Genomic DNA, 27,435 nt, shown 5'->3' with positions numbered 1-27,435 from the left:
GGGGTCAGAGGCTTCAAGGGGAAAGGCAGATGTCCCCTTCCTGTCCTGGGTGTCCAGCAGCCCTTTGGGATGGCAGCCTAGTGGGTGAGGGGCAGGGGTGCTCTGGGAGTCAGGCCTCATCCCCCACGCCCTCTACCGTGAGCCTGGAGACCCGGGTCCAAGCGCCAGCGAGGCTGCTGGTGCCTGAGTTTTCTGTCTATACGATGAGGGGGCTGGGCTGGGGGCTCTTGTAGGCTTCTTTCCTCTCTGATGTCCTGGGATTGTAAATGGCAAGGGCCCGATGGGCCTTTATGCAGGTTGAGTGTCTTTTGCTTAGAAAATCATCTTCTGTAGGGGGGTAACTGCTTGTCCTTAACTTAGACCTTCCTGGGAGGTGGGACCCCTCACTGTCTCGTGCCCATTCAAACCATCACGGCCATTGCCTGCCTCTCTTGCCTGTCTCTCTCTCCCTTTCTCTGCCCTGTGACCTTATGTTGAGCTGGGAGCCAGTAGCCAGTGACTATTTTTATCTAACAGAGCATTTCTCATATATAACCTGTTACAAATATTCACTTATTTCATCTGCATAGCAACTCTATAATTGGGACTATTATTATTATTCCCATTTTACAGATGAGGAAACTGAGGCAGGTTTCTTCTTCTGTGCAACTGAGGAGGTTCATTAACTTGCTGGAGCTGGGAGTCTAAGGCTTCTAAGTCCAGCTGCTGGACACAGCTGCCTAGCAAACACGAGTGCCTTTGGGGCCCGGGACACCTCATAATGAGGAAGGGAGCCCTGTGGGTCTGGACAGACAGGAGAGTGAGCACCCAGTTCTAATGGGGAGCTGCAGCTCTGGTCTGTCATGGCCGCACCAAATGCAGGTCCTGTGTCTCCAGGTCTTTGCCGTCTCCTTCCAGAAAACTCAGAAGTGTCACGGCCGCACCAAATGCAGGTCCTGTGTCTCCAGGTCTTTGCCGTCTCCTTCCAGAAAACTCAGAAGTGGATGTTTTAAAAACCGTTGAGTGTTCTTGATGTCTAAATGTTGGCATTTTTACAAAACGACTGATAACTGGGTAGGTCCCCAGACCATCTGGTGAGAGGACAGTCACGGTGATCTGTGTCCCCCTGCTCAGTCCCGCTGGGAGTCCAGTCCCAGCTTTTCCATTTACCATCTGCTCTGTGACATCGGGGTTTGATCTAACCTCTCTGTTCTGTTTCCTCATCCGTGGGGTTGACCACGCAGCTTACTGTGGAAACCCAGATCCTCTAAGCGTGAAAGAGGGACACAGGCTGGGTGGGATGCTGGGTTCCATCCCAGGATCCCTGGGTGTGTGGCACCCTGCTTGCTTGTAATATGGAAATAACAACCACCACCACTACCTCAACCGTGAGGAGCTGCTCCAACGTCAAAGGGATAATGGGGGTGAAAATGCTGTGTAAAATTTTAAATGCCATACAGTTGATGGGATTTACAATTAATGAAAATAGTATAAGTTCCACTAGTAACCTCCTTCATTTATTGAACGCTTAGCAGTATATACACATTACCCATTTTGTAAGGTAGACACTCCTATTATCCCCATCCTATGGTTGAGGAAATGGGGGCTCAGAGAGGTGCAGTGACTTGACAACCGTCACACAGCCAATGAGTGGCAGCTCAGTCTAAGCGAGCCCATACTCTCCAAATATGGTTCTGCTGTCTCCCAGTGGCTGATGTCTCCTTGAGACCGATTGAGTCTCTTCAAAATAATGCTGATGGTTTTGGTTCCCCGGAAGGTTTATTAAGGGCCTGGACGGCAGTCGTTTGCTGTCAGGTGGCACTTCAGCAGCCCCTAGAGACAGCTAGAAAAAGACATGCCGGGCCATGGCTTTCAGTCTGTTGGGAGGTCTGTGGGCCCCCGAGGATATGTGCCAAGTGTCCCTTAGAGGTGGGTCAAAGAATAGGACCCCACCCGTCACCCACCAGGGCCAGCTCCTCCTCTCAGTTTGGGGCCACTGACCTCTGCATGCCAGCCTCCACCCTCATGCTGCCTGTTGACCCTTGAGCACCACCCCCGCCCAACCTGCTTAATTTTGATTCCCAAACTGAAAGAATGATCCCTGCTTTCCCTGTCTGTGGCCTCACTGGTGATGATGAGATCATAGCTGCAAAGGCACTCTGAGCTCCCTGGAGCAGGGAAGGGTGAATACAAATCGCTGTTATTTTTACTAAAAGCATAATTCTAATTCAAGATTTTAGGTGGAGCCATGTCAGCTCCTGGTATCCTTTAGGAGGCTCCTTGGCCTACCTCTGAGGAAAGACCCTCCAGCTGCCTTTTCCCCTTTCTTCTCAGGGTGGACTCTTGATTTCTCAGGGGCTGGGCCTCCAACCTTTACACCATACCCTCAAATGTCCCTTTAGGGAAATCAAATATCTACACGCACGACTGACTACTGCTTACATGAAAGGTTTTTTCCCCCCTCTTTTAAAGTGCTTCAAGGGCTTCCCTGGTGGCGCAGTGGTTGAGAGTCCGCCTGCCGATGCAGGGGACACGGGTTCGTGCCCCGGTCCAGGAAGATCCCATATGCCACGGAGCAGCTGGGCCCGTGAGCTGTGGCCGCTGAGCCTGCGCGTCCGGAGCCTGTGCTCCGCAACGGGAAAGGCCACAACAGTGAGAGGCCCGCGTACTGCAAAAAATAATAATAATAAAAATAAAGTGCTTCAAAGTGGCAAAGCATTGGTTTAGAGTTGAAACTTGAGACGGTAACTAATTGACAGAGAGGTTGGGCAGACAAGAGCAGAGAAACCTAAGCATGCTAGGTACCTTCTGCAACCCTCAGAGGTCCAGGCATATAGAGCAGACTCAACAAATATGCGCAGAGGGAAAGAACACAAACCGGGAGATATCCAGCGGAAGCTGGGATACCTACTATCTGGCATTCCTCATTCCTGTACCCAGGGAAGCCATCACTAGTTGATCACAGACTCTTAGAGCTACAAAGCCTCTTAGAGACCAATTCATCAGATTCCCGCTCTCAAGAGTTGGGAAAATGACAAAACAAGAGGGGATGGGTGTACTTGCCTCTACATACATCCCTATGCTTATTCAGTGCCAGAATCTGAACCTAGTCCAGTAGTGATCTCATCCACTGTGGCTCATGGTACCACCCTCTGGGCTCAATGTTCTACTCTCTGGCTTTGCCCTCTGAACTATCTTTTTTTTTTTCCTTTTTTAAATGGAAATTATCACATGTTTGCAGCTGAGTAATTTTATTAGCCTGTTTCCTGCCTGTAGAATTTGGGGGGTGGTTCCTCAGCCGTCTTCCATCTCCTTTTTGGTCCAAGCTGGCAGTGTTTCTGCTGGTATAAACTTTTCAAGAAGCTTGTGGGTCTCCTGTGTATGTCATGGGGGATCTACACCATTAGACAAGAGGTCCCTACATAGATTTTTTTCTAGATAATCTGATCTCTACTTTTGGCTTCTTCTGGGATGGCTCCAGGGCAATGCCCCCAAATTTCTAGATGCTCTCTGGTTTGACATAGAGGATATGTGAGTCACATTCTTAATATCTTCAAAGAGTCTTTTGTGTGACTGAGTGTTCCAACCTTTTGATTCTTCTGAGATATTAGCAAAATGTATAGTCACACTCTCAGTCTTTTCCCTAGAGTGTGATTTGCTGATAGTGAATCTCTCAATTATAATGTCTTTTGCAATTTGGTTAGGCTGAGAATTTCCAAAATCATCAATTCCTGGTTCTTTTTGCTTAACAGTTCTTCTCTCAATCCATCTCTTTCCTCTCCACTACAAGCAGCAAGAAGAAAACAGGCCATACCTTCAATATGTTGCTTGGAAATCCCCTCAGCTAAATATCCATTTTAATCTATCACTAGTCCTGTTTTCCACAAAACTGTGGGACATGATTCCCTAAAGCTTCCTGGCACTGTATAACAAGTATCCCTTTCTTCCAGTTTCCAATATCAAGTTCCTCATCTTCTAAGCCCTCGCCATCAGTGCCTTTAATGTTCATGTTTCTCTTATCCGTTTGTTTATGATGATTTAGGTATTTTTTGTGGTGACTTAGGTTTTCTCAAATGTACTCCTTACTTCCTTTTGAGTCTTCACTAACAGAGTCAGTTTTTCTATGAATAATCTTTTAAAGGTAATATAGGCTTTTTCTACCACACTCTTGAAAACTCTTCTAGTCACTGCCCACTGCCCAATTCCAAAGCCACTTCCGCACTTTTCAGGTATTTGTAATAACATCACCCCTCTCCTGGTACCGATATCTGTATTCGTTTCCTATTGCTGCTGTAACAAATTATCATGGACTTAACCGGCTTAAAACAAGAACAAATTATTATATTATAGTTCTGTAAATCAGAAGTCTGACATGGACCTCACTGGGCTAAAACCGCAGGGCTGTGTTCCTTTCTGAAGGCTCTGGAGAGAATCTGTTTTCATGCCTTTCCCATTTTTAGAGTCTGCCCACATTCCTTGGCTTGTGGCCCCCTTCCATCTTCGAAGCCAGCAATTGGATCACTCTGACTTCCTCTTTTGCCTCCCTCGTCTGCATTAAGGACCCTTGTGATTACATTGGGCTCTCCCAGGTAATTTAGTATAATCTCTTTATCCGAAGGTCATCTAATTGGCATCCTTAATTCTATCTGCAACCTTAATTCACCTTTGCCACGTAATGTAACATATTCCTGGGTTCTGGGGATTAGGATATGAACGTCTTGTTGTGGGGGGGGCATTACCTTGCCTACCACAAGCTCTGCACAGATTATTTAAGCATCCTGCTCTGCCTGCCACCAGGTGAGGCAAGAGACCAGCTACATTCATTGGTGCTTGGCATCAGAGCCAGCCTCGGGTAATCCAGCCTGGTAAAGCCAGCCACCGACTCTGCCCACTTTGGGAAATGCCTTTGTTTGTGGCGGGTGGGGTTCTAACGTATGAGGACCTCTTCTTGGCTGTCCTTGAGTTGTAGGGGTTGGCACTGAGCAGCTTCTGCAGTGGGGCAGGCCCTGAACCAGCACTCAGGGCCTGGAGAGGCAGTGTAGTCTAGTGGTTAGTGAGTGGATCTGGGGTGGGGGTAGTGGTACATTTGCCACTTGCTAACTCCATGTGCTCAGACAGTTGCTTTCCTTCTTGGAGCCTCGGTTTGCACGGTTAGAAAGAAGGGGATGTAATAGCACCTACCTCATAGTGATATTGTGAGAATCAAACGAGAAAATGCTGGCAAAGGATCTGGTTTATAGAAAATGTTCCATAAGTAGTAACTACTGTGGTTTTTATGAGTTTAGTTCTGGATCTGTCTGCTCCTGCTGTGTGGTCTCTGTTTCCCCGTCTGTGTTAAATAAGATGAGTGATGGCCCGTTAACTTCCTCTTGCCTCCCCTCCCCCTTGCACTGATCCTACATGTGTGCATATAACTGAGTTGTGGAGTATTCTGGGATGGATGGCCAGCTTTGTCACCTGGTAGGAGGTAAGGACCAGGGCAGGCACTCTTGTCGCCTTCTTGTCGGTGGGCCCCCCCCGGGCCTAGTTTGAGTCTGGATGAGTCCCTGGTAGGCATGGAGACAGTGAGGATGCCCCACCCAGCCGGGAGCTCTGGCCTGGCAGCCTCTGTCTCCTACTGGGCCTTCATACCGTGGGATCCAGTACCCCACTCTGATCCAGGGGTTAACTGTGCTGGGCCTCTCAGGAAGCTCACACCACAGTTTACTGGAAGCAGCCCCAGGAAAAGGCCTCAGAGATTGCCCAGTCCAGCCATGTCACAGAGGCAGAAGCACTCCCACCCTCCCAGCAACAGAGTAGCCTCTGGGACCGAGTTCGTCACAGATCCAGGCTCCCCACAGATCCCTCTGCTGCACCAGGTTTACAGGGAGCGCAGGGAGACAGATGGGTAGAGATTTGAAGTTTCCTAAGAAGAGATTAGCAATTCACCCAGATGTTGCTCCAGCTGGATTTGCATCGTTTCATGTCTGGAAGCCACCTGTCTGGTTCTGGCTGCCTCTGTGGGAAGTGCAGTCAGTGGTGTGTCCTGAAGCACATTCATGTCTTGCAGCTTTTGTCACCTCGGGCTCTGGGGAGCATTGATCTGCCCTCCCAGGATGCCCGGGCTGCTTTGTGCCCACTTTGGGTGGACCTCACCATCAGCAGAGTTGGACCTGCTGACCCTTATCCCTGGCTGGAGACCCCTCTCTAGACTACAGCACAGCTCCACAGTACCTGTCAAATGCTGTCGTCTCTGCTTGAACAACAGGATTTTGGTGATCCTGCCCTAAAGCCTCCTTTTCAGAGGGGATGCACAGTTCCTTCTTGAAGGAGAAAACCTGATGTTAAAAGCTTCTTCTCTAGCACTGGGAATCAGGAGACCTCCTCCTCCAATTTGCTCCCCGCTCTTTGAACATTCCACTTGTGCACTCCTCTGCTCGTGGCAGACATTAGCAATTGATTTCAGCACTCATTTCTTCTGAGCCCAGATAGGGCCTCAGAATCCTCCTGAACACAGTTTTCGAGGTGACCACTAACAATTTACTGTCCCTGGAAGTTTTCTTCTCTCTCTGGGCCTCAGCTTCTTCCTCTATATCAAGCGGGATTGGCGTAGATGGTTCCTGAGTCTGGGGTCGGGCCACAGTTATTCCCATTCCTGGAATTCCCAACGGGGACAGAGGGGAGGCTCTACCTGGAGCACCGTAGAGCTTTGTCTTGTGGGGAGGGAACTTGCCTCCATAGCAATTTTCATTTTCCCATGGAATTGGGTGAATAGCAAGGAGACCTTCTGGGGCTTCGTGAGGAATCGTCGAGCCTTTTTGTGGCTATTATGGAAACAATCTGGATGATTAGAATATTGTCCAAAATGACTTTTATATTCATCCACAGGGCACTCTTGAGGCTCAAATTCCAACTTCCCATATTACGTGGAGGCAGCCGAGGGCCAGGTCTCCTGCTGGACTCTCTGTCCAGTGCTCTTTCCTCTGCCCTGGCGTGTCTCCCCCAGGCCCCTTGGTTGTCCCAAGTCTGCCTGCTGTGCACGGTCTGGGCTATCCATGGGGCAGCGCCCAGGTGGGGTGCACTCGAGTGCACAGTACCCCACGCTGGGGGCACTTGTGGACTTGGAAACTTCACTCCTGGGACCGCTCAGCTTTTGTCCCCTCTGGAGGCTTGTGGTCATTTTTATTCACTTGAATGGACCTGCCCATCCCAGGGATGTCCTAGAAACCTGGAGCTGCCTGGGCATTGGCTGTTTACACCTTCCCCCTCACTGTTCTTTTCAGAGCCGTTTATTCCTCTAGCACAACTTCAGTGACAGAGGGCTCCCTCCCTCCTCAGCCTGTGCCCCTCGCTGCAGGAAGGTCCCCCTTTCCGCTCACTCCTCTGGGCCTGTGGGCTAGCTACTCTCTCTCCTGCATCCAGGTACTTCCTCGGCAGCCCCGACCTTGATTCTCTGTGACTGGAGGGGCGTGGAGCTGAGGGTCCCAGCCATCCTGGGTGGCGGCCACTCTGCTCTGCCCAGACAAGGTGTGTCTGAGGCCACGTTGTCATGGCTGTGGCCTCAGCCTGTGGAATTCACCAAGTGTGGCCATGTGAGCTTGGGGTCCACCTGACTCTTTCTGCCGCTGATGTGTCCCGAAGCCCAGTTAATGTTCTTTTTTCTACATAATTGAGTTTTTATCGAAATTCCTCCCCTCTTTTATGCTTATTTTCATTCTTTTCCTGCAGCAGACTGCAAAAGCCCCATATAACCCATTTCCTATCAGGCCTTTTTTCAGGATTAGTCCTTTGTTTTTTTGTTTTTTTTTGCGGTACGCGGGCCTCTCACTGTTGTGACCTCTCCCGTTGCGGAGCACAGGCTCCGGACGCGCAGGCTCAGCGGCCGTGGCTCACGGGCCCAGCCGCTCCGCGGCACGTGGGATCTTCCCAGACCAGGGCATGAACCCGTGTCCCCTGCATTGGCAGGCGGACTCTCAACCACTGCGCCACCAGGGAAGCCCTAGGATTAATCCTTTTTAAATGACTTTAATTTCCTTTTTGAAAGTGATTTTTCTATTTATTTTGTTATATTTCTTTGTACTCATTCTAGCGGGAGGGGGAGGCCAAGGATCTGACATTAGTCACTGGGTTTCCCTCTTGATATTCTCATGTGACAGTGCCCCCTCCCAAAGGAGAGAGGCAGGGTAGCATGGTGGGTGAAAGCACCGACTCAGAACCAACTAACTGGGTTTGAATCCTGGCTCTCCTGCCTGCAAGCTGTGTGGCTTTAGGCAAGTTACTCAGCCTCTCTGTGCCTGAGTTTTCTCACCTGATCAGGGAAATATTAAATAATAATAATAGTGCCTATCTCATTGGGCTGTTGAGAGGACTGAATGAGTTAACACATGTAAAGCTTTTAAAAGAGTGCCCGGCACATAGTAGACTCTATCAAAGCATTCACTTGGACATGAAAAGGTGGTTGGTCGAGCTGGACTTTCCTTGAAACTACCTTCTCCCTGAGTTCTGAAACATTCAAGTTGAAGGGGACCTTGGGGTTGCCTTCATCCTGTTTCTGCACCCCTTCCCTTTCTGCACATCTGCCTGAGGGTGTGTGCTGCACCGGCTGCACCGTGGCGTCTAACAGTCAGCATGAGGGGAGTGTTGCCGCTGTAAGAAAAGGACCCCCCCTTCATCTGCCGACCTCCCTGCCCATCCATCCTGAGTGTGCTGGCCCCAGTCGTCTCTCCAGTCTGCTCCTAGAAGAGTAAGCTAAGTGCCCCCCAAACAAAATGCATTTGGAGGGGATGGGGCGGCAGCAGTCAAGGTTAAACGTTGTTAAGGTAAAAGGCTTTAAACAGGGCAATCTGAGTTGGGTCTTTATTTGTCAACATGCCCATTTCCCCTGACTGGATCTTTTCAGTTTAAGGAGCCTTATTTTCGTTTCAATTCAGATGATTATAATCTCAGCAGTTGCTCAGTTTGTTGTTCCCAGAATAATGTGCTTTGCTTTAGTTTTGAGACTTGTTTGCAGAAAAATAAAGCCAGCCAGGCAGCCCCGCAATGAACCTCGGGGACTGTGGTGCTGGGGCAGGTTGCTTCTTCTTCTCAAAGACTGGGTGGCGTTGCAGGTGGAGCAGGGTGAGAGTAGACCCCACAATCCTGGTCAAACACAACTGGGGCATCCGGCTGTGTGACTCAGGGCAAGTTACTCACCTCGCCGAGCCTCAGCTTCCTCATCTCAAAAATGGGATGTTACCAATGGGAGGATGAAAAGAGATTCATTGTGGTAATAGAAGCACTTAGCACAGTGCGGGCACTCGGGACGTGCTCACTAGATGTAGCTGCTAATTTTATTAGCACTAGTGGTACTCGTTTGTGCTAATTATTATTACTGGCCAAATAGTGATTTTGTCTGTCAGTTTTATTGAAGTATAATTTGCATATCATAACATTCATTTGTTTTAAGTGAGCAATTCAGTGACTTTTAAGTAAATTCACAGAGCTGTGCAGTCCTCCCCGCCATCCAGCTTTCAGGCATTTCCATGATCTCAGAAGGATGCCTCTTGCCCATTTGCAGTCAATCCCTGCTCCCTCCTCTGGCCTCAGGCAATCACTAATCTGCTTTCTGTCTCTACAGATGTGCCTGGTCTGGACAGTTCATGTAAATGGAATAAGAGTGCTTCTTCACATTACGTGTTCTCATCCACCCCTCACAACACGTCCCTGTTTGCAGATGTGTGAGCTGACTCTGAGTGTTTAGAGGAACGCTTGTGGGGTGGACAGATGAATGGAGGAGCAGGGTTCACGTGCACGTGTCTGCTCTCATCCTCAGACAACGTGAATGAAAGACGTGTCCGGGCTTCGTCTTTCTGGCAAGGCATCTTCCTTGCTCCCCGCCCCCCCACCCCGCCCCCGCCACCCATGAACTGGCCTGTCTTCCATTTGTCGGCCCTGCGAGCTCCAGCCAGCCTCTGTACCTCCCGGGCCTCGGGGGCCCCTCCCTGCAATGCAGATGATGGGCCATTCTGGTGGTCCTGTCAGGGCTCAAAGGAGAGGCAGCCCCTGACTGCATGGGAGCTTGACACGGGGGTCCGTCTCCTGGTCTCACCTACTCAGGTGTAGTCTTGTACGACTGACCTGTGTCAAGGGGCCTGACTGTGGACAGGCCTGGTGCTGTCCTTCCCTGGGGGACGTCACTGTGGTTGTGCCTCAGTTTCCTCATCTGTACAGTGGGAGGGGCCCTGGTTCCCGCCTCCTTCGTGGTTAGAACAGCCCTTAGCAGAGGTACACAGGAAGGGCTCTCTGGCAGCTTGCGTGAGTCTGAGCTAAGACATCAAAATAATAAAAAGCTGGTGGAGCCCGGCCAGGGGGTGGGGGCCGAGCACATCCCTCAGCTGCCCCAGCTCCAGCCATCTCCTCCCTTGGGTCCCTTTGTCTGCGCCCCGCGTAGCCCAGCTGGCAAGAGCTGGGAATTACCCGGCAGGGGCCGGGGCGCCTCCCGCCGCATCTCATCTGAGGAGCTGGCAGCCCCGCGTCCTTCCCATCCGAAGGCCCTGTAATGTGAGGCTCCCGGGGGAGCGGGCGCCCTCACTTTGGGAGGCACCCTGCTCTGGGTTGGGTGACTGGGCTTCAGAGGCAGGGAGGCTGCTGGGAGATGCAGGACTCTGGGCCGGGAGCTTTGGAGAGTGGCACCCTTCCAGGCAGAGCTCTGCCAGCGGTGCCAGCTGGGGTCAGGCAGATCTTCACACGGTCGGGGCCAGAGGCCCCGGGCGGGCACCAGGGTGGTGCGTGGACCCTAGGAGCAGGCTCTGAGTGACCCCGAAAGACCCTTTAGCCGGCCTTGCTTGTCTCTCCAAGTCTTGGGGTTGGCAGCTGTGAGAGCCTGGGGGTGTGGGGCCCCCGGTCTGAGCCGTGCCTCCGTGACGGTGTGTGTGTCTGTGTCTGCCGGTGAGTGCGTGTGTGTTCAAGCTTGTGTGTGCATGTGGGAGTCATTGCAGGGGAATGGATATGTGTGTGTGTGTGTGAGAGTATGTGACTGTGTGTGGGTAAGCGTGTGTGTATGACTGCATGTGTGTGAGTTGGTGTGTTGGAGTTCACATGTGAGTTGTGGGAGTGACGTGTGACCTGTGTGTGTGAGTGTGTTTATGCATGCAGGTGCGTGTGCCGGTGCCTGCCCAGCCTCGGAATGTGGTCCCCATGCCTTTCCCTTCTAGAGGGTCTGGGCTGCCTCTGGCCAAGAATTTCTGGGTTCCACCTGTGAGGCTTTTCCGAAGACTAAGCTGGCTTGGCTGGGGGCCGGGGAGGCGGGGGCCGTGGTCTGTTTCCTTGGGGGTTAGAAGAGCAAGGTCAGTGCAGTGGAGTCTGAGCTTTTGTTTGTCTCTCCCCTGCCCGTAGCAGCCCGCGGCCCGTTTCATTCATTATTAAGTCTTAAATCCACCCAACACGAAACTTGAGCCATGGAATTCACTCCCTGCTCAGGCTGGCTCGGTTCAACCCCCGCCGTGTCTTGGGAAACTTCACTGGTTTAATTTGCTGTGTCCGGTTTGCCTTTGTTTTTTTCCAGAAATGGCCAACCCCTAGTGCGGGGGGTGGCCCCTGTCCCTGGGGAGGGCGGGCCACATAGGGTGTCCGTGCAGGCCCCGTCTGCACACGCCACAGGGGATTTAAGGGCCCACTAGGCTCTGAGATCTGTGGCTATCTGGGTCCTGGCCCCATCTCTGATCACCACACCGTCAGGCCATCACCCAGGGTCCTGAGCGAACTTGGGGCAAATCCAGGGGTGGAGGGGGAACAAAGAAAACGACCGCCCTTGGGATGGTTTGGGCTGGGAACCCTGCAGCCCCTTCTCAAGTGCCCCTCGTTTACGCCCGTGTGTGCTCTCGGGGCTGACACCATGTGCCTGTGACTTCCGCCTCATATGTCTGTGTGTACCTGCAGCAGCAGTTCCAGCTTTATCAGTCCCCCCTTCCCCACGGAATGTGGTGTGGCCAAATTCATTAAAATGCATTTTATTTTCTTGCAGAGTTTTGCTTAGGTCCCATTGCACCAGTGGGATTTCCCCCACAGACTAGGGGTTGGAGGGGGAGTCAACCCCTGTGTCTTGATCAAGTGATGAGACTTACCTCCTTTGGGCCTATGGGACTGATGGTCTCTGAGGACATTTCAGGTGACTTTTTTCCCAGGCTGCATCCCCCCCCCACTCCCCATCAGGGAAGTGACTGAGACCTCACCACCTGTTGGGGGGCTGGGTGCTGCATCCAGTGAGGTCCAGGAAGGTGTTGCCCAGGGGAGAGGCACGTCCCCTGCTTATCCTGCCACCCTTCTTCCACCCTCTCTGCAGACTGGAAGGCCCGCGTGTCCACTTGTTTCCGGCCCCCCAGACTCCCCCCCGTCCCCGACTCCCCCTGCAGCAGCTGGCCAGCTGCACAGCCTCAGCCCGCGAGCTTTCAAGAAGCTGGCTCTGTCCTTGTCTCTCGCGGCCCTGGGAATTGCCTCTAATCTCTCTTCTGCCTTCCCTCTGCAGATGGTGATGACGACCCACAACTCTCCTGGGTGGCCTCGTCTCCCTCCAGCAAGGATGTTGCGTCCCCCACGCAGATGATCGGAGATGGGTGTGACCTGGGCCTGGGTGAGGAGGAAGGGGGCACGGGCCTGCCGTACCCTTGCCAGTTCTGCGACAAGTCCTTCATCCGCCTGAGCTACTTGAAGAGGCACGAGCAGATCCACAGCGACAAGCTGCCGTTCAAGTGCACCTACTGCAGCCGCCTCTTCAAGCACAAGAGGAGCCGCGACCGGCACATCAAGCTGCACACGGGCGACAAGAAGTACCACTGTCACGAGTGCGAGGCGGCCTTCTCCCGCAGCGACCACCTGAAGATCCATCTGAAGACCCACAGCTCCAGCAAGCCCTTCAAGTGCACCGTGTGCAAGCGCGGCTTCTCCTCCACCAGCTCTCTGCAGAGCCACATGCAGGCCCACAAGAAGAACAAGGAGCACCTGGCCAAGTCGGAGAAGGAGGCCAAGAAGGACGACTTCATGTGCGACTACTGCGAGGACACCTTCAGCCAGACCGAGGAGCTGGAGAAGCACGTGCTCACCCGCCACCCCCAGCTCTCCGAGAAGGCCGACCTGCAGTGCATCCACTGCCCCGAGGTCTTCGTCGACGAGAACGCGCTGCTTGCCCACATCCACCAAGCCCACGCCAACCAGAAACACAAGTGCCCCATGTGCCCCGAGCAGTTCTCCTCGGTGGAGGGCGTCTACTGCCACCTGGACAGCCACCGGCAGCCCGACTCCAGCAACCACAGCGTCAGCCCCGACCCCGTGCTGGGCAGCGTGGCCTCCATGAGCAGCGCCACTCCAGACTCCAGCGCCTCCGTGGAGCGAGGCTCCACGCCGGACTCCACCCTGAAGCCACTGCGGGGCCAGAAGAAGATGCGGGATGACGGGCAGGGCTGGTCCAAGGTGGTCTACAGCTGCCCCTATTGCTCCAAGCGGGACTTTAACAGCCTGGCCGTGCTGGAGATCCACCTGAAGACCATCCACGCGGATAAGCCACAGCAGAGCCACACGTGTCAGATCTGCCTAGACTCCATGCCCACCCTCTACAACCTCAATGAGCACGTCCGCAAGCTGCACAAGAACCACGCCTACCCCGTGATGCAGTTCAGTAACATCTCCGCCTTCCACTGCAACTACTGCCCCGAGATGTTTGCCGACATCAACAGCCTGCAGGAGCACATCCGCGTCTCCCACTGCGGCCCCAACTCCAACCCGCCCGACGGCAGTAACGCCTTCTTCTGCAACCAGTGCTCCATGGGATTCCTGACCGAGTCCTCCCTCACCGAGCACATCCAGCAGGCCCACTGCAGCGTCGGCAGCGCCAAGCTGGAGTCCCCGGTCGTGCAGCCTGCGCAGTCCTTCATGGAGGTCTATTCCTGCCCCTACTGCACCAACTCGCCCATCTTCGGCTCCATCCTGAAGCTCACCAAGCACATCAAGGAGAACCACAAGAACATCCCGCTGGCCCACAGCAAGAAGTCCAAGGCGGAGCAGAGCCCGGTCTCATCTGACGTGGAGGTGTCATCCCCGAAGCGGCAGCGGCTTTCGGTGAGCGCCAACTCCATCTCCAACGGCGAGTATCCCTGTAATCAGTGCGACCTCAAGTTCTCCAACTTCGAGAGCTTCCAGACCCACCTGAAGCTGCACCTGGAGCTGCTGCTGCGCAAGCAGGCGTGCCCCCAGTGCAAGGAGGACTTCGACTCCCAGGAATCCCTCCTGCAGCACCTGACGGTGCACTACATGACCACGTCGACCCACTACGTGTGCGAGAGCTGCGACAAGCAGTTCTCCTCGGTGGACGACCTGCAGAAGCACCTGCTGGACATGCACACCTTCGTGCTCTACCACTGCACCCTGTGTCAGGAGGTCTTTGACTCCAAGGTGTCCATCCAGGTGCACCTGGCGGTGAAGCACAGCAACGAGAAGAAGATGTACCGCTGCACGGCCTGCAACTGGGACTTCCGCAAGGAGGCCGACCTGCAGGTGCACGTCAAACACAGCCACCTGGGCAACCCGGCCAAGGCACACAAGTGCATCTTCTGCGGGGAGACCTTCAGCACCGAGGTGGAGCTGCAGTGCCACATCACCACGCACAGCAAGAAGTACAACTGCAAGTTCTGCAGCAAGGCCTTCCACGCCATCATCCTGCTGGAGAAGCACCTGCGGGAGAAGCACTGCGTGTTTGACGCGGCCACCGAGAACGGCACGGCCAACGGGGTGCCCCCGGCTACCGCCAAGAAGGCCGAGCCGGCCGACCTGCAGGGCATGCTGCTGAAGAACCCCGAGGCGCCCAACAGCCACGAGGCGAGCGAGGATGACGTGGACGCGTCAGAACCCATGTACGGCTGCGATATCTGCGGGGCGGCCTACACCATGGAGGTGCTGCTGCAGAACCACAGGCTGCGGGACCACAACATCCGGCCGGGCGAGGACGACGGCTCCCGGAAGAAGGCCGAGTTCATCAAGGGCAGCCACAAGTGCAACGTGTGCTCACGGACTTTCTTCTCGGAGAATGGCCTCCGGGAGCACCTGCAGACGCACCGGGGCCCCGCCAAGCACTACATGTGCCCCATCTGTGGCGAGCGCTTCCCCTCGCTGCTGACGCTCACTGAGCACAAGGTGACCCACAGCAAGAGCCTGGACACGGGCACCTGCCGCATCTGCAAGATGCCCCTGCAGAGCGAGGAGGAGTTCATCGAGCACTGCCAGATGCACCCCGACCTGCGCAACTCCCTCACAGGCTTCCGCTGTGTGGTCTGCATGCAGACGGTCACCTCCACGCTCGAGCTCAAGATCCATGGCACCTTCCACATGCAGAAGCTGGCGGGCAGCTCGGCTGCGTCCTCCCCCAACGGCCAGGGGCTGCAGAAGCTGTACAAGTGTGCCCTGTGCCTCAAAGAGTTTCGCAGCAAGCAGGACCTGGTGAAGCTCGACGTCAACGGGCTCCCCTATGGCCTCTGCGCCGGCTGCATGGCCCGCAGCTCCAACGGACAGGTGGGTGGCCTGGCCCCGCCCGAGCCTGCCGACCGGCCCTGCGCCGGCCTCCGCTGCCCCGAGTGCAGCGTCAAGTTCGAGAGTGCCGAGGACCTGGAGAGCCACATGCAGGTGGACCACCGTGACCTCACTCCAGAGACCAGTGGGCCCCGGAAAGGCGCCCAGACGTCGCCAGTGCCCCGGGTAAGTGCAGCCCGCCCGAGCCTGGACCTTGCTCCTTGGGGCTCCGCTCATGCCCAGAGGAGCCCCCGTGCTGAGCTCTGTGTTGCCCGGTGGCGTTCCCTCTAGTAGCCCAGAGAAGCAGCGCCGTTGTACAGCGGTTAAGCACGTCTGATCGCAGTAGACTCTGAGTTCAAACCCCAGTGTCACCATGCCCCTTCCTGTGTGACATGGCATTTATCTTCCTGGGCCTCATTTGCCAAGGGCTCGTCTGTAAAATGGGAATAATAATTGTCTCGACTTCACAGAATCGTTCTGAGGGGCCTGTGGCGTAATGTAGATAAAAGGCTGATGCGGTGAGCGCTTCCTCAGGGTTCGTGGTCGTCTTGGTCATTGATCGCGGAGTGGACTTATTCACACACTTATTGGGTCTTCTTGGGCAAGTGACTCTGTTCTTTAGGCTTTAGATTTAGGAATCCTTTGACAATTTATGGAGATAATGTACACATAAAGGGCCTGGAACCTGGCACTTAGGGCCCAGTCACGCTAGCAGTTATCACCAGCTGATGCTAGTACCATCAACGGCGTCACTGTAGTCAGTGCAGTCGCTGGTACGTGGAAGGCCCTAGGAGTGTTTCCAGTTACTGTTGTCGTTAATGACTGACTGATGATTGATCAAAACTGTCCTGTGCACCCTTTATTTTGGGGGTGCCTGGCAGCTAAGGAGAGTCAGAAGCGGTCCCTGCCTTGGGGGCTACCAGGTCAGGGGGAGCCGCAGGCCCATAACCAGTGGGTTTTGATGAGGCAGGGGAAGTCTGAGCTACTGGAGGGTCCACATGGGCCCTGGGAATGGTGACCAAGGGGCACCTGCCAGTGGGCCTGGAGGCTGCATGACCCTCAGGTGTCAGAACAGGCCCGGGGGTTCCCATCAAGTCTGTGTTGTCTGTTTCCAGACCGAGGCGATGCCAAGCAGATCTCGGGGGTATCTTTCCCTGGAGGGCCACTGCTGGTACCACTGGCAGGGGGGCAGGATGTGGGCAAGGGCCACCTGCCACAGGTTCCTGCTGGAAGACAGGGATGTCTGCTGAGGGTGTTTCACTGTGGGATCAGAACTGGGGCCCGGAACTCCGGGATTTTGAGGGGGAGAGAGAGTGAGAGAGAAGGATGGCGGGAGAGGCTGAAGGGAGAATCTGCAGTGGGGGCCCCTAAGGGGTCTCCTGGCCAGCTCCCCACAGAGGCCAGCGAGCCAGAGGCCCTGACCAAGATCACCCAGCTGCAGAGGGAAACGTCTGACTGAGGATAGAGCTGTGTGTCCAGCTGGGGCCTGAGGCCTCTCCTCAAAGCCCCGTCTGTAGCAGAGAGCTCCTTTTAGAGGTGATTGATGGGTTGATTAAATTTGTACTGAGCGCCCATTATTTCTGCTGTGTCTGGCAGCCAAGGAGAGTCAGAAATGGACCCCTTTCTTAAGGCCTTATGACTGAGCAAAGCCTTCTAGGTAAGGGTCCAGCGGTCACCCTTCAGAGGTCCTGAGCACAGTACGGTCACGGCTGCCCAGCTCTGTCCCCCTGAGCCTCAGCTTGCTGCCAGCCAGTGTGGGTGGATTGGGGAGGATTTGGGCCCTGGAGTCAGATGGCCTGCGTTAAAATCTCCCCCTTCCGGTACCCACTTATGATTTGACCTCTCTGGGCTTTGGTCCTCACCTGTAAAGCCAGAGGGTAATAATAGTACCACTAGTCATAGCAATTGCAATAGTGTCTACGTCCAAAGGTGGCACACCTGGGAGGGACCGGGGGGTCGATCTGCTTTTCTAACCAGGCTCTGCTCTGGTTGGCCGGTGCGTGTTCCTGCTCAGTTGTCAAATACTGTGACTGTCTCCCTCCTGACCTCAGTGTTTTGCCCTGAGGATTAAATGAGTAAAGACGTGCTGGGCACGTAGCAACCATCACTTGTTATTTTCCCGTTTATAATCGCACCTCACATTTACTGAGGGATAAGGATGTACCAGGCACATCCAGGCACTTTCTATCTATTTAATCCTTACAACACTCACTTTACAGATGAGGAAAAGGAGGCAAGGAGCAATTAGGTAGTTTGCTGTGAGCCCCGCAGTTTAAAGAAGCAGAGAAGGGATTAGAACCCAGGTGGTGCCCCAGCCCGAGCTCTTGACCAGCCCTTCGGCCAGCACCTCTGGAGCCCATCCTAGTTGCAAGGATGGGGTCCAGGGTGGTCAGCCCGGTGCTCATGCGGTGGGACAGTGTGGCACGGCCGGGCCCCTGCATACCCTTCTCCCAGGTGCGCTCCAGCCCCATCCCTGCCCACGCTGGGGCTCCTGCTGGCCATGGGGCTGCTTCTAGCGTCCCCAGAGCCCTTGGCTATTGAAGGCTGGATCCTGTATCAAGTACTACTTCGTAAAACCCCTACTGTGTGGGCACCCACTCTTATATTGTTTCCATGGCAACACCCTGGACCTTTGCCGTGACCTTGGCTTTGGTACAGAGGGGGCCCAGACTCAGAAAGGTGGAGCCACGTACCCGAGGATGCACAGCTGTGCGTGGGAGTGCGGAACTACGAACCCGAGGGGGCTTGTTTTCTGGGAGCCTGGAAGGCCTTCCTCTCCCTGTTCCTGGTCTTGTGAGAGAGAAGGGAGCTGGAACTCACATCTAGAGGCCTGGGCAGATGGGCCATTTGCAGAAAGGAGCTAGACAAAGCCCGGGTACCTCCCCCGCAGAGGCACAGCCTCTGGGGCCTCGCCCCCTGCCTGGGCACGCCTTGGGGCAGGGGCCCAGCTGTCTGTTCGCCCACCCCTCCCTCCCCCAGGGCTCACGCATATGAGAGCAGACTCTGGGGGCTGCACAGGGGCTTGGGGGCTGGCAGGCTGGGACCCTCGGGAGTGTATCCATAGCAACCAGCTCTCTGAGGACTGGGTTCCCATGGGGCTGAGGCTGCTGTTGGCTGGAGCGAAGCGGTGAGGTTTCCGCCTCCCCCTCTGTTTACGGGTAATAACAACATCACCCCAATTCCAGCCCCTTGTGGGCAGACCCTGGCCCTCATCGACTCACCAGATTACCACGGTGCCCCGTCCGGCGTGGGGTGGGGAGGTAGACTGGGTGCTTTCACACTCCATCTTCCTGCAGGGTAAACAGACTGCCAGGTTCACGGGCTTGTTCAGGTGACAGCTTTCCGTCACCCAGAGCAGGGCTGTGTGGGGTGGTCTTGGCGTGGAGCCAAGAACGGCAGCTCAGACAGTGGCTCTGGTGGGCGCCTGCCTGGGGTCCAGTCCCAGCTCTCCTGATCACCGGCGCTACGCTTTGACCAAATGATTTAGCCCCTTTACACTCCACTTTCTCCATCCCTAAAGTGGAGCTTGCAGAGTCATTGTGAGTATTCAGAAGAGATAGTGCCTCCACATAGTAGGCTCATAGTAGGTGCTCAGTAAATGTGAGTTGCGATCACGATCATGGGAATTCAGCGGCAGTGGCTGTCTTTCCCCTGTTCTTCCCTTTCCCTCTCCACATCCTCAAGCATGTTCTCTTCCTGCCCCAGGACCCTCTGGGGTTGCTCGGGCCACACTGGGGAAGGCAGCCCTGGCTTAGGTGCCAGGGTTCAGCTTTGGCTCTCCTGGGCTGGGCCCCGGGGAAGGCGCTTATGCAGAGGAGGTGCTTTGAATGCCAAGTTCTAGTTTTCTGTGATCACGTCTCCTAGCGGGGGCTGAACCTGCAGAGGAGGATGGGGTCTTTGGGGGATAGCAAGAGGGAGATGGACCCAGAGGAGGTGTTGAGGTGCGGATGGGGGGCAGCAGGAGGTAGACGGAGTGAGAGTCCTCGCCTGTTCTCCCCGTGCTGTGTTCCACAGCCTGGCCTGGGTGCCTGCTCCTGCAGACCCTGGGCATCCCTGGTCTCACATGCAAGGCCCAAAGGGCCATCTTTGGGTGGGGGCATATGGGTATACATGTGCCTTAGTGAGTGTTGGTGCTGGTGAACCTGTGTGTGTGCACGCCCGACTGTGAATGTGCTTGTGTATACCTATGAGTCTACATGTGTGTCCACAAGGGTCAGTGCACACCCTTGTGCCATAAGCTGCTTGTGCATCCGTGGGTGCATTGGGGAGCGATGGGTGTGACGGCTGTCAGGGTTCCAGGGAGAGGACTGAAAGCGTGTGTGTTACTGGGGATGCTCCGTGAACTCGTGGTCCATGAGGATGTCTCCAATTCTCTGGGGGTGTCGCACTTACGTGTCTGTGTTACAGGGAGCAAGTGGGTTGCTGTGTGTAGGGGTTGTGGGTGTGTGTGAGGGTCTTGCGTGTTGGTGGTGAGTTGGGGCGAGGTATGTAGGATGTTTGCAAGTCTGTGTGTATATCCTCACATGCGTGTCCATGCCTGCGCATACGTGCTCTGTGTGTGCGTGTGAACACCCAGGCTCTTTGGTCAGCAGCTCCTGTGACCACTCCCCTGGGATTCCCCGGGAGCCTGTTGCCCCACGAGGCAGGGCCCAGTCCTCTTCCTGCCACTGAGGGGGGACATTTGGGGGTATGCTGTCGTCCTGTCCAGGCAGGCTCCTGGTGATTTATCTTTCAAGCACAGTGAACCTACTTCATTCATCTGCCCCGCGGAGGAATAGCACTTGGATCATGAACTGCCCCCCGCCCCCGCCCTGGTCTGGACTAGCCGTGGCCGTGGCCGTGGCCATGGCCGTGGCCTCTAGAGACTTCCAGCCAAGGAGGTGGGGGGCACAGTCTCCCTTGTCCAGCAGGCTCCTCTGGGCTTCCTCCGCGTGGAGCTTCCTGGGGCGTGCTTCATTCTTGCCTTGACCATTCACTCATTCATTCATTCATTCAGTCAGTCATCCATTTAAGCATCAAGGACTCAGACTTGCCAGGCAGAGTGGGTGAGGGACACGTGTGAGAGGGAATGAATGATTTTGATGGTGGAGAAGCCCAGGGTCCATGTGCTCCATGAGCACAGACGAGGAGCTGAGCCGAGGCTTTGCGACTGTGCCCCTCAGAAGACTTCAGTCCCTGCTGTCTCTTCTGGCCTGAAATCTCCTCTGCCTGTTGTGAGGCTCCCCTGTTCTGTTCCCCGAGACTCACCCATTATTCCCGGGTGTTTCCGTGCTGAATGCCTGCTTCCGGGCCCAACGCTGTGGCTGTTCTGGGGACATACTGAATGCCCAGGTCTCCCGAAGCACTGGGAGCAAGGCCCTCTGGTCTTATCAGTACGGGCCCTGGAGCCCCAGCGGGGACCCTGCCTGGAGCCCGGAGCTCCCAGCACCAGCTGGTCCAGTTGTTTCTCCATTCCTTTATTCAACAGTCTCTCAGCAGCAGTAGGAGTCATGATGAAAGTTCACTGCTTATTAGGCACTCGCTCTGGGCTGGGCCCTGTGTTGGGTGGTGGGGATCCAGGATCCCTAGTCACCGTGGGATGACTTCTCTTTGTCCCTTCTGCCCTCATAGAGGGCGTGGCGCGTGTTATTTCACAACTTTGCTCATTTGTTCCACAAACGCTTCCTAAGCACGCAGTCCTTTCTGGGACCCCACAGGTGGACAGAACGCGTCCTGGCCCTCTGGGTGCTCACACTCCAGTGCGAGCAAACAAATCAATTGGCCACGACAAAATCGTATGCGGAGCAACTAGGTGCTTCCAGCATAAGCTCAGGGGCTTGGGCAGATCCTGAACTCACTCTGGGGTGGGAAGAAAAGGCTTCTCAGAAGAGGTGCCATTTGAACAGAGTGTTCAAGGATGGAGAGGGTATTCCAGGTGGAGGAAACGGCATAGACAAAGGCCCGGAGGTGAGACCAGGCCCTTCAGAAGAACTGCAGGTTCGGGTGGGGCTCAGGTGGGGCTGCGACAGCTGAGCCCTCTGGTGGTTCGTCCTGGCTGCATCGTCGAGGGCTGGGTCTCAGTGCTCAGCCAAGAAATCCAGTCTTGCCCTGTTTTCCGGAGGTCGAGGGAGGCCCCATCATCCCAGGACCCAAAGTAGTCTTCAAAAAACTTAGATACTTTGAATTCCCATACCACCCCTCCCTCTTCATAAAAACGCACAGCCACAGCCCTTCCCCCACTCAGGCAACACACCTGTCCACAGTGGGCTGGTTTCACACTGAAGCTCCACTCTTTGGAACAAGTCTTCGAGAAGCTTTGAAACTTTTCATGTTCTCCATTTTTCTGCCCCCCTCCCCACCAAAGCAGTTGGTAATAGCTCCCCGTGTGTGGAAGTCAGCTGTAGGATCACCCGGGGCCTTGTGTGTCTAGGGCAGGTGAGGAATTCTTCATTCACCCCTGAGTGTCAGAGCTGATGGAAGCAGTCTCCCCTGCTTGGCCACTTGGTTCTTAGGGTAGGTAAATAGATGGGAGAGTAGTTGGATGGGTGCAAAGAGAGATGAATGGATGGATGGATGGATGGATGGATGGATGATCGGATGGTTGGATGGATGGGTGGCTAGATGAATGAATGGGTGTGTGTGTGTGTGTGTGTGTGTGTTTAGATGGGTGGATGGGTAGACAGGGGGTAGGTAGACAGTGATGGGTAGACAGATGGATGAACAGACGGATGGATGGATGAGTGGATGCAGCAGGCATAGATGGGTGGAAGATGGGTAGATGGATCTGCGCATACCCCAAGCAGAACAGCCTGCCTCAGCTTCCTTTCTGTGGTTCTGCCGTGTGCCCTCACCTTGGGATGGGGCAGCGTCGAGCCGAGGAGCAGCTCCCTGGCAGTGGAGCCTGTCCCCACGTCCCCAGGCTGAATCTGAGCTGGATGCAGAGGCAGGTGGGAAGAGAATGGCCTGGAGAGGACTGGGAGTGAATCAGAGCCGTTCTGGGAAGTCTTGAGCCGTGGCCTCCAGGAACTTTTGCTTTCTGCTCTGTCCCACAGCCTGGCTGTCTAATTCCTTTCCTTTTGGTTTCCAAACAGAAGAAGACGTACCAGTGCATCAAGTGTCAGATGACCTTCGAGAACGAGAGAGAGATCCAAATCCACGTTGCCAACCACATGATTGGTAAGCATGCGTTTCCTCCCACCTGTGCTGCGGCCGCTCCTCGGGGTTGAAATGTTTGGTTCCAATCATCATTTCACTGGCTTGTAGCCCAAAGGATAGAGTCACTGCTGCTGTCTCTGCGACATTTCAAATGGGACTAAAAACATGAGAACTGGAGCACTTTCTCCACCCGAACCTTCTTTTCGCGTGGCTCCACTCCCATTGCAGTCCAACTTTTGACAGTCTCTTCCATTTCCCAGCATAAATTTCCCTCCATTTCTGAAATGAAGTGCTTTCCAGTTGTCAAGCACTCAGGGGCAATCACGCTTCAATTTCGTGTGTCATGGCATCAAATAGATTTAACTGCTCACGTTTCCCCACTAAACGTGGGGAATTCCTCAGGCACATTGTCAAAACAGAATGCTTACAGAGTTATTCCGCTGCTTTTCCCATTCCTCCTCAAGCGGTCTTGGACTTTGGGAAATTCAGCCTTTAAAGAAGGGAGCTTTCCAAGTCCCATCGTGTTCCCACTTGGCCCGAGGGATGGAGGGAAGCCTTGAGGTCTTACTTGCCTTCTGTGGGTGGCTGTGGTCTCCCTGGTGGCTAGGGAGGCCCTTTTGCTACAAGAGAGGGCACAGTGGATTTCTGGTGGCATGGGGCTAGCCCAGGGGGTGGGTTTGGCAGTGAGGGCCTCGAGAACTTCTGGAATCTTGGTGCCCTGGGTCTTTGGCGGAAGCGTGATCACCTTCTCCAAGACTCCCGCAGTCTGAGCAATGAAAGATCAGGCCTGGGTTGAGTCCCGACCCTGACCTTCTCTCCATTTTTCTGCCTCTCATATGTTCTCATTAGGGTCTTGGCAACAGCCACGCCAACAGAGTGCCGTTCCACAAAACCCTTGACTGCGTACATTAAAAAAAGGTCCACTGAAACGTCCACCTCAGTGGATCCTCACGCACTGAGCACACTTGGGTAACCAGCACCCAGGTGAAGAAGCAGACCATTCCTGCATCCCAGACACCCCCTCGGCCCCCTCCAGCCCCTTCCCCCACCAACGAAAGGGCCTCAGCATCGTGATGCTGACACCGTAGGTGACTTGTGGTCGTTTTGCGTTTTATGTAAATGAGATCACACCGTCTCTGCTCACTTGCGTCTGGTGTCTTTCGCTTGTTCGTTTTAGCGCCTGTGGTTGGGCATGGCCCCTTCTCACGGGTGTATGACACATCACCGTCTATCAGTTCTTGATACACATACTGATGGGCGTCTGGGTAGTTTCCTTTGTGGCATTGTTTCAAATACTGTGTTGCTGCGACCATTCTTGTATGGGTCGTTGGTGGACACGCACATGGGGTTTTAATGGGAATGTCTCTCCGACTGCAATTGGTGGGTCATAGGATGCGAGCAGGCTCCCCTTCAGTAGATACAGACGAATACACTTCCAAAGCGGTCGGTTGTATGAAGTCTCCCTCCCGCCTCAGCCTGTGAGAGTTGTTCCACATCTGTGCCATCATCCACATTGTACACGATAAGGCCCTTCTTCAGTGGAGCTGCGCTCAGGGTGGCTGCGGTCCCCTGGTCCCCGCCAGCTGCTGCTCGGTGAGTTTGGGTACCTAGCGTCCCAGTGACTTCGGGGCAGGTCCCCTGAAGGCGCTGAGCACAACTGGGTGCCTGGTGGGGCTCCCTCAATGACGAGGGGATGTGAGAAGCACGGGAGGGGCAGGGGACCCTGGGAATTCAGCCCGATGGGAAGACTGGTGACTTTTTAGTTCCTTCTGTGTGAGAGGCCCCTGCTGAAGTAGAAGAAGGAAACTACTCTGTCCGTCACTGGCTGCTGAGCGCGCTTTCACGGCAGTGTCAGGGAGGTGAAGACGAAGATATCTAAAAATGTTTGCCTTTGTAGCAGGTGTTAATGTGCGCTCTTGTTTGTAAGTACGAAGGTCGAGAGGCTGGCTAATTGGACCACGGTGATTTCAAAGGTGTTCCTCCCCGCCTCCTTTCTCCCTTCCACCTTTCCTTTTGCGCAGCACCTGGAAGCTGTGTGTCCACAGGTGGAAGGTGAGGGCTTGCTCTTAACTGGAGTGGTGGAAGATGTGAAAGGAGGATTTGACTGGCACTTGGGTCGCTGTGTGAGCAGAGGGTGGGGCTCCTGCAAGAAGTCCCGGCTGGTGGCTGGAAAGGGCCCCTCACCAGGCTCGCTCGGCAGTGCTGTGAGCTGGCCTGTTCTCAGGATGCGCGGGGTATGGGGACCTGGAGAGCAGGCAGCAAGGAGCTGTTGGTCTCAGAGCCTGAGCGTCCAGGCAGGACGTTTATGCTGCTGCACGAGGTCTCACACGCAGGCCCTTGGCTCGTGGCCATGAGGCACGGGCTAGGGACCTGCTGGAGCTACACCTCTGGTGGCAGGGCTGTATCTCCTCTCACTCTGCCCTGCCCCCCTCACCTGCCCTTCTTTCCCTCACCTCATCACCTCCATCAACCAAAGAACATTGAGCATGTGCTGCGTGTAGAGACCTGGGGTGGTCCCTGTGGGTGATAGAGGGTGGAGGGGACACGGCCCCTGCCCTCAGAGACCTCACAGCATCCCGCAGAAGACAGCACAGCACCACTCTGCAGTGGAGGGAGGTCACACTGGGTGAGGATGCCAACAGCTGCCGTGGACTGAGCCCCACCGCAGGCCGGGTACGTATGTAGCTTCTAGTTCTCCACCTCACAGAGGAGGTTTAATGACTTACCCAAGTTCTTCCAGCCAGGAAATAGCAGAGCCAGGGTCTGAATAAAAACCAGACTCCCTCCACTGTGTGTGGCTCCCTCCACAGTGTGTGGCTCCCCTGCCAGGGCCTGTGGTGGAAGAGACCCAGCCCTACCCTCAGGGGTTTCCTGTCCATGGGGGAGGCTGATGGGCATCCAGTAAGCACAGTGTAGTGAGGTTGATGCTTCCGGAACAGGGACTGCTGGATCCAAATAAGTCCATCAGGAAGGCCGGTAAGGAGGCGTTTTCTCTGTGGTTTAGGGCCGTCCCTGGCAAAGGGAGCAGCTTAGCAATGAAGGACAGTTGCTAGAGAACAGGTTCCTCGGAGAGCTGATTGTAAGGAAGAAGCAGGTCCTTGAAGGAGGTGTTGTGGTTAGGCTTAGAAGGTGGAAAGCAGCATCTGTGGGGGGACTGCGGGGTGAGCAAAGCTCAGAGTCAGGGGCAGAGGAGGTGACTGGGGAATGGACGAGCCGGACTTGACTAGGATGGAGGCATCACACGTTGTAATGTTGTAATGTCATGGGCAGTGAGGGTGGGGAGGTGGCTTGGGGCTGGACCATGGAGGGCCTTGAAGGCCAGGTTAAGGGATGCGGGTTTGGACTTGACCCTGTAGGCTGGGGTCCAAATCTGGGGGCCCCTTGGTGGGTGTTTTATTTGGTTTCCCTTGAGAAACCAGGAGAGGTGGCAGCCATGGCCCATATTCCCACACAGCACAGTTGATGGGAGCTGGGCAGCAGCTGGAACCACAGGCCCCACCGGTCCCTGTTGTGAGTTGGGGGGATGCTTTGCTCATTTGTGGCCCCTGCCTGGCCCCTGCGGGCACCTGAGTGTACAACCTTGGGCTTACACACTAGGGTAGCCATTGAAGGTTTTGGAGCAGAGTATGGCCTGGTTGTAGCTGGGTGCTTTGGGGAGATTAATCTGGGTGCAGTGTTGAGGGGGAAGAAAATGGGATGAGAGGGCACGGTATGGACAACTAAGTGGGAAGGTATCAGAACAAGTTTTAATAGGAATCCTTGAGAAAGTAAGCCAACGAACAGAAAACAATAGTTAAATTCGACAGAAGAAAAGTTATGGATCTGATGAAGATGGTTATCGAATTTAAGATGTCTGGAGACTGGAACTTAATGGAACAATTCTAGGACAGATAATACTTGGGAGAAGTTAATATCTGATGGAATGTTTGCTTTGTTTATTGTCTGTATGCCTTTAAAAAATAAACTCGTTATGCAAAAAAAAAAAAGCAAAAAAAAACAGAGACCTGCCCCGTCTGGTCCAGAGGTGAGGGAATGAGGCAGGGAGGGAAGGGAGGAGGGAGGTGATGGAACTTATATTTGGCCTGTGCTGTGTGCCTATTGGCCCTGGTGGCTTGGGGAAGGTGGCGGGAGTGACTGTGGGAGGTGTGACTGGAAGAGAAGCAGGTGCACGAGCTCTGGCTGGGGGCTGGCGCTGCAGCCCCGGTAGACACTGTCCAGTGTCCCTGTGGACAGCTTCCCCTGCTAAATGGCCCGAGCCCAGAGTGGCTGCCTGGAGCTGGCGGGGGTAGAAGCCCCCCTTAGTGGCACCGAGGGTACTCGGCAGATAGACGTGACGCCGTTCAGCTTGGTGGCGTTCTCATAAACTCGGGGCACTGGGGGTCTGAGGCAGGCCTCCCCAGGCACCTGGACTGTGGGAGCCCACCCCCGGGGGATGCTAAACTGACCTTTTTATAGCGGGGTGGGGGGGTGCCTCATCGTGGCTTTGCAGCCTCCAGACCCCGGGAATTACAATGACTCAGGGACACGTCTCCTTGGAAACATTTTCCCAGCACCCCTCTCCTGGCTGCCGCTGGTGAGGGCGTGATTTGGAGCTGATCGAAAGGCAAGGGTCTTTTGAAACCTTTCAGTGATGGGGTCTCCTTTGAAATCCCCCCTCCCCACAGACAATGAGACCCCCCTTCTCTGGGCTTCCCCCAGCTTTTGAAATGGTTTTAGACACTCCCTCCCTGAGCAGGCACATCAAAAACTTGGAGCAGTCCACAGTTCTGTTCTGTGACCTCCTGCGGGGACGACCTGGCTCCACCATCGGAA

The 27,435-nt window shown here is 54.8% G+C and overlaps 1 protein-coding gene across 1 annotated transcript in view; it reads left to right on the top strand.

Annotated features, from left to right (window-relative positions):
* ZNF423 (zinc finger protein 423) overlaps positions 1–27,435 on the top strand; it is a 267,722-nt gene that overhangs the window by 117,795 nt on the left and 122,492 nt on the right. Inside the window, exons 3-4 of the mRNA XM_024747328.1 lie at positions 12,461–15,675; positions 22,560–22,644. Of these exons, the coding sequence (XP_024603096.1) occupies positions 12,461–15,675; positions 22,560–22,644 (3,300 nt within the window). The remainder of the gene's footprint in view (positions 1–12,460; positions 15,676–22,559; positions 22,645–27,435) is intronic.

The sequence above is a fragment of the Neophocaena asiaeorientalis genome, unplaced genomic scaffold (genome assembly GCF_003031525.2).
Source record: "Neophocaena asiaeorientalis asiaeorientalis breed wild unplaced genomic scaffold, Neophocaena_asiaeorientalis_V1.1 scaffold438, whole genome shotgun sequence".
Lineage (NCBI taxonomy): Eukaryota > Metazoa > Chordata > Mammalia > Artiodactyla > Phocoenidae > Neophocaena > Neophocaena asiaeorientalis.
This window is presented reverse-complemented; position numbering and strand designations above follow the sequence as displayed.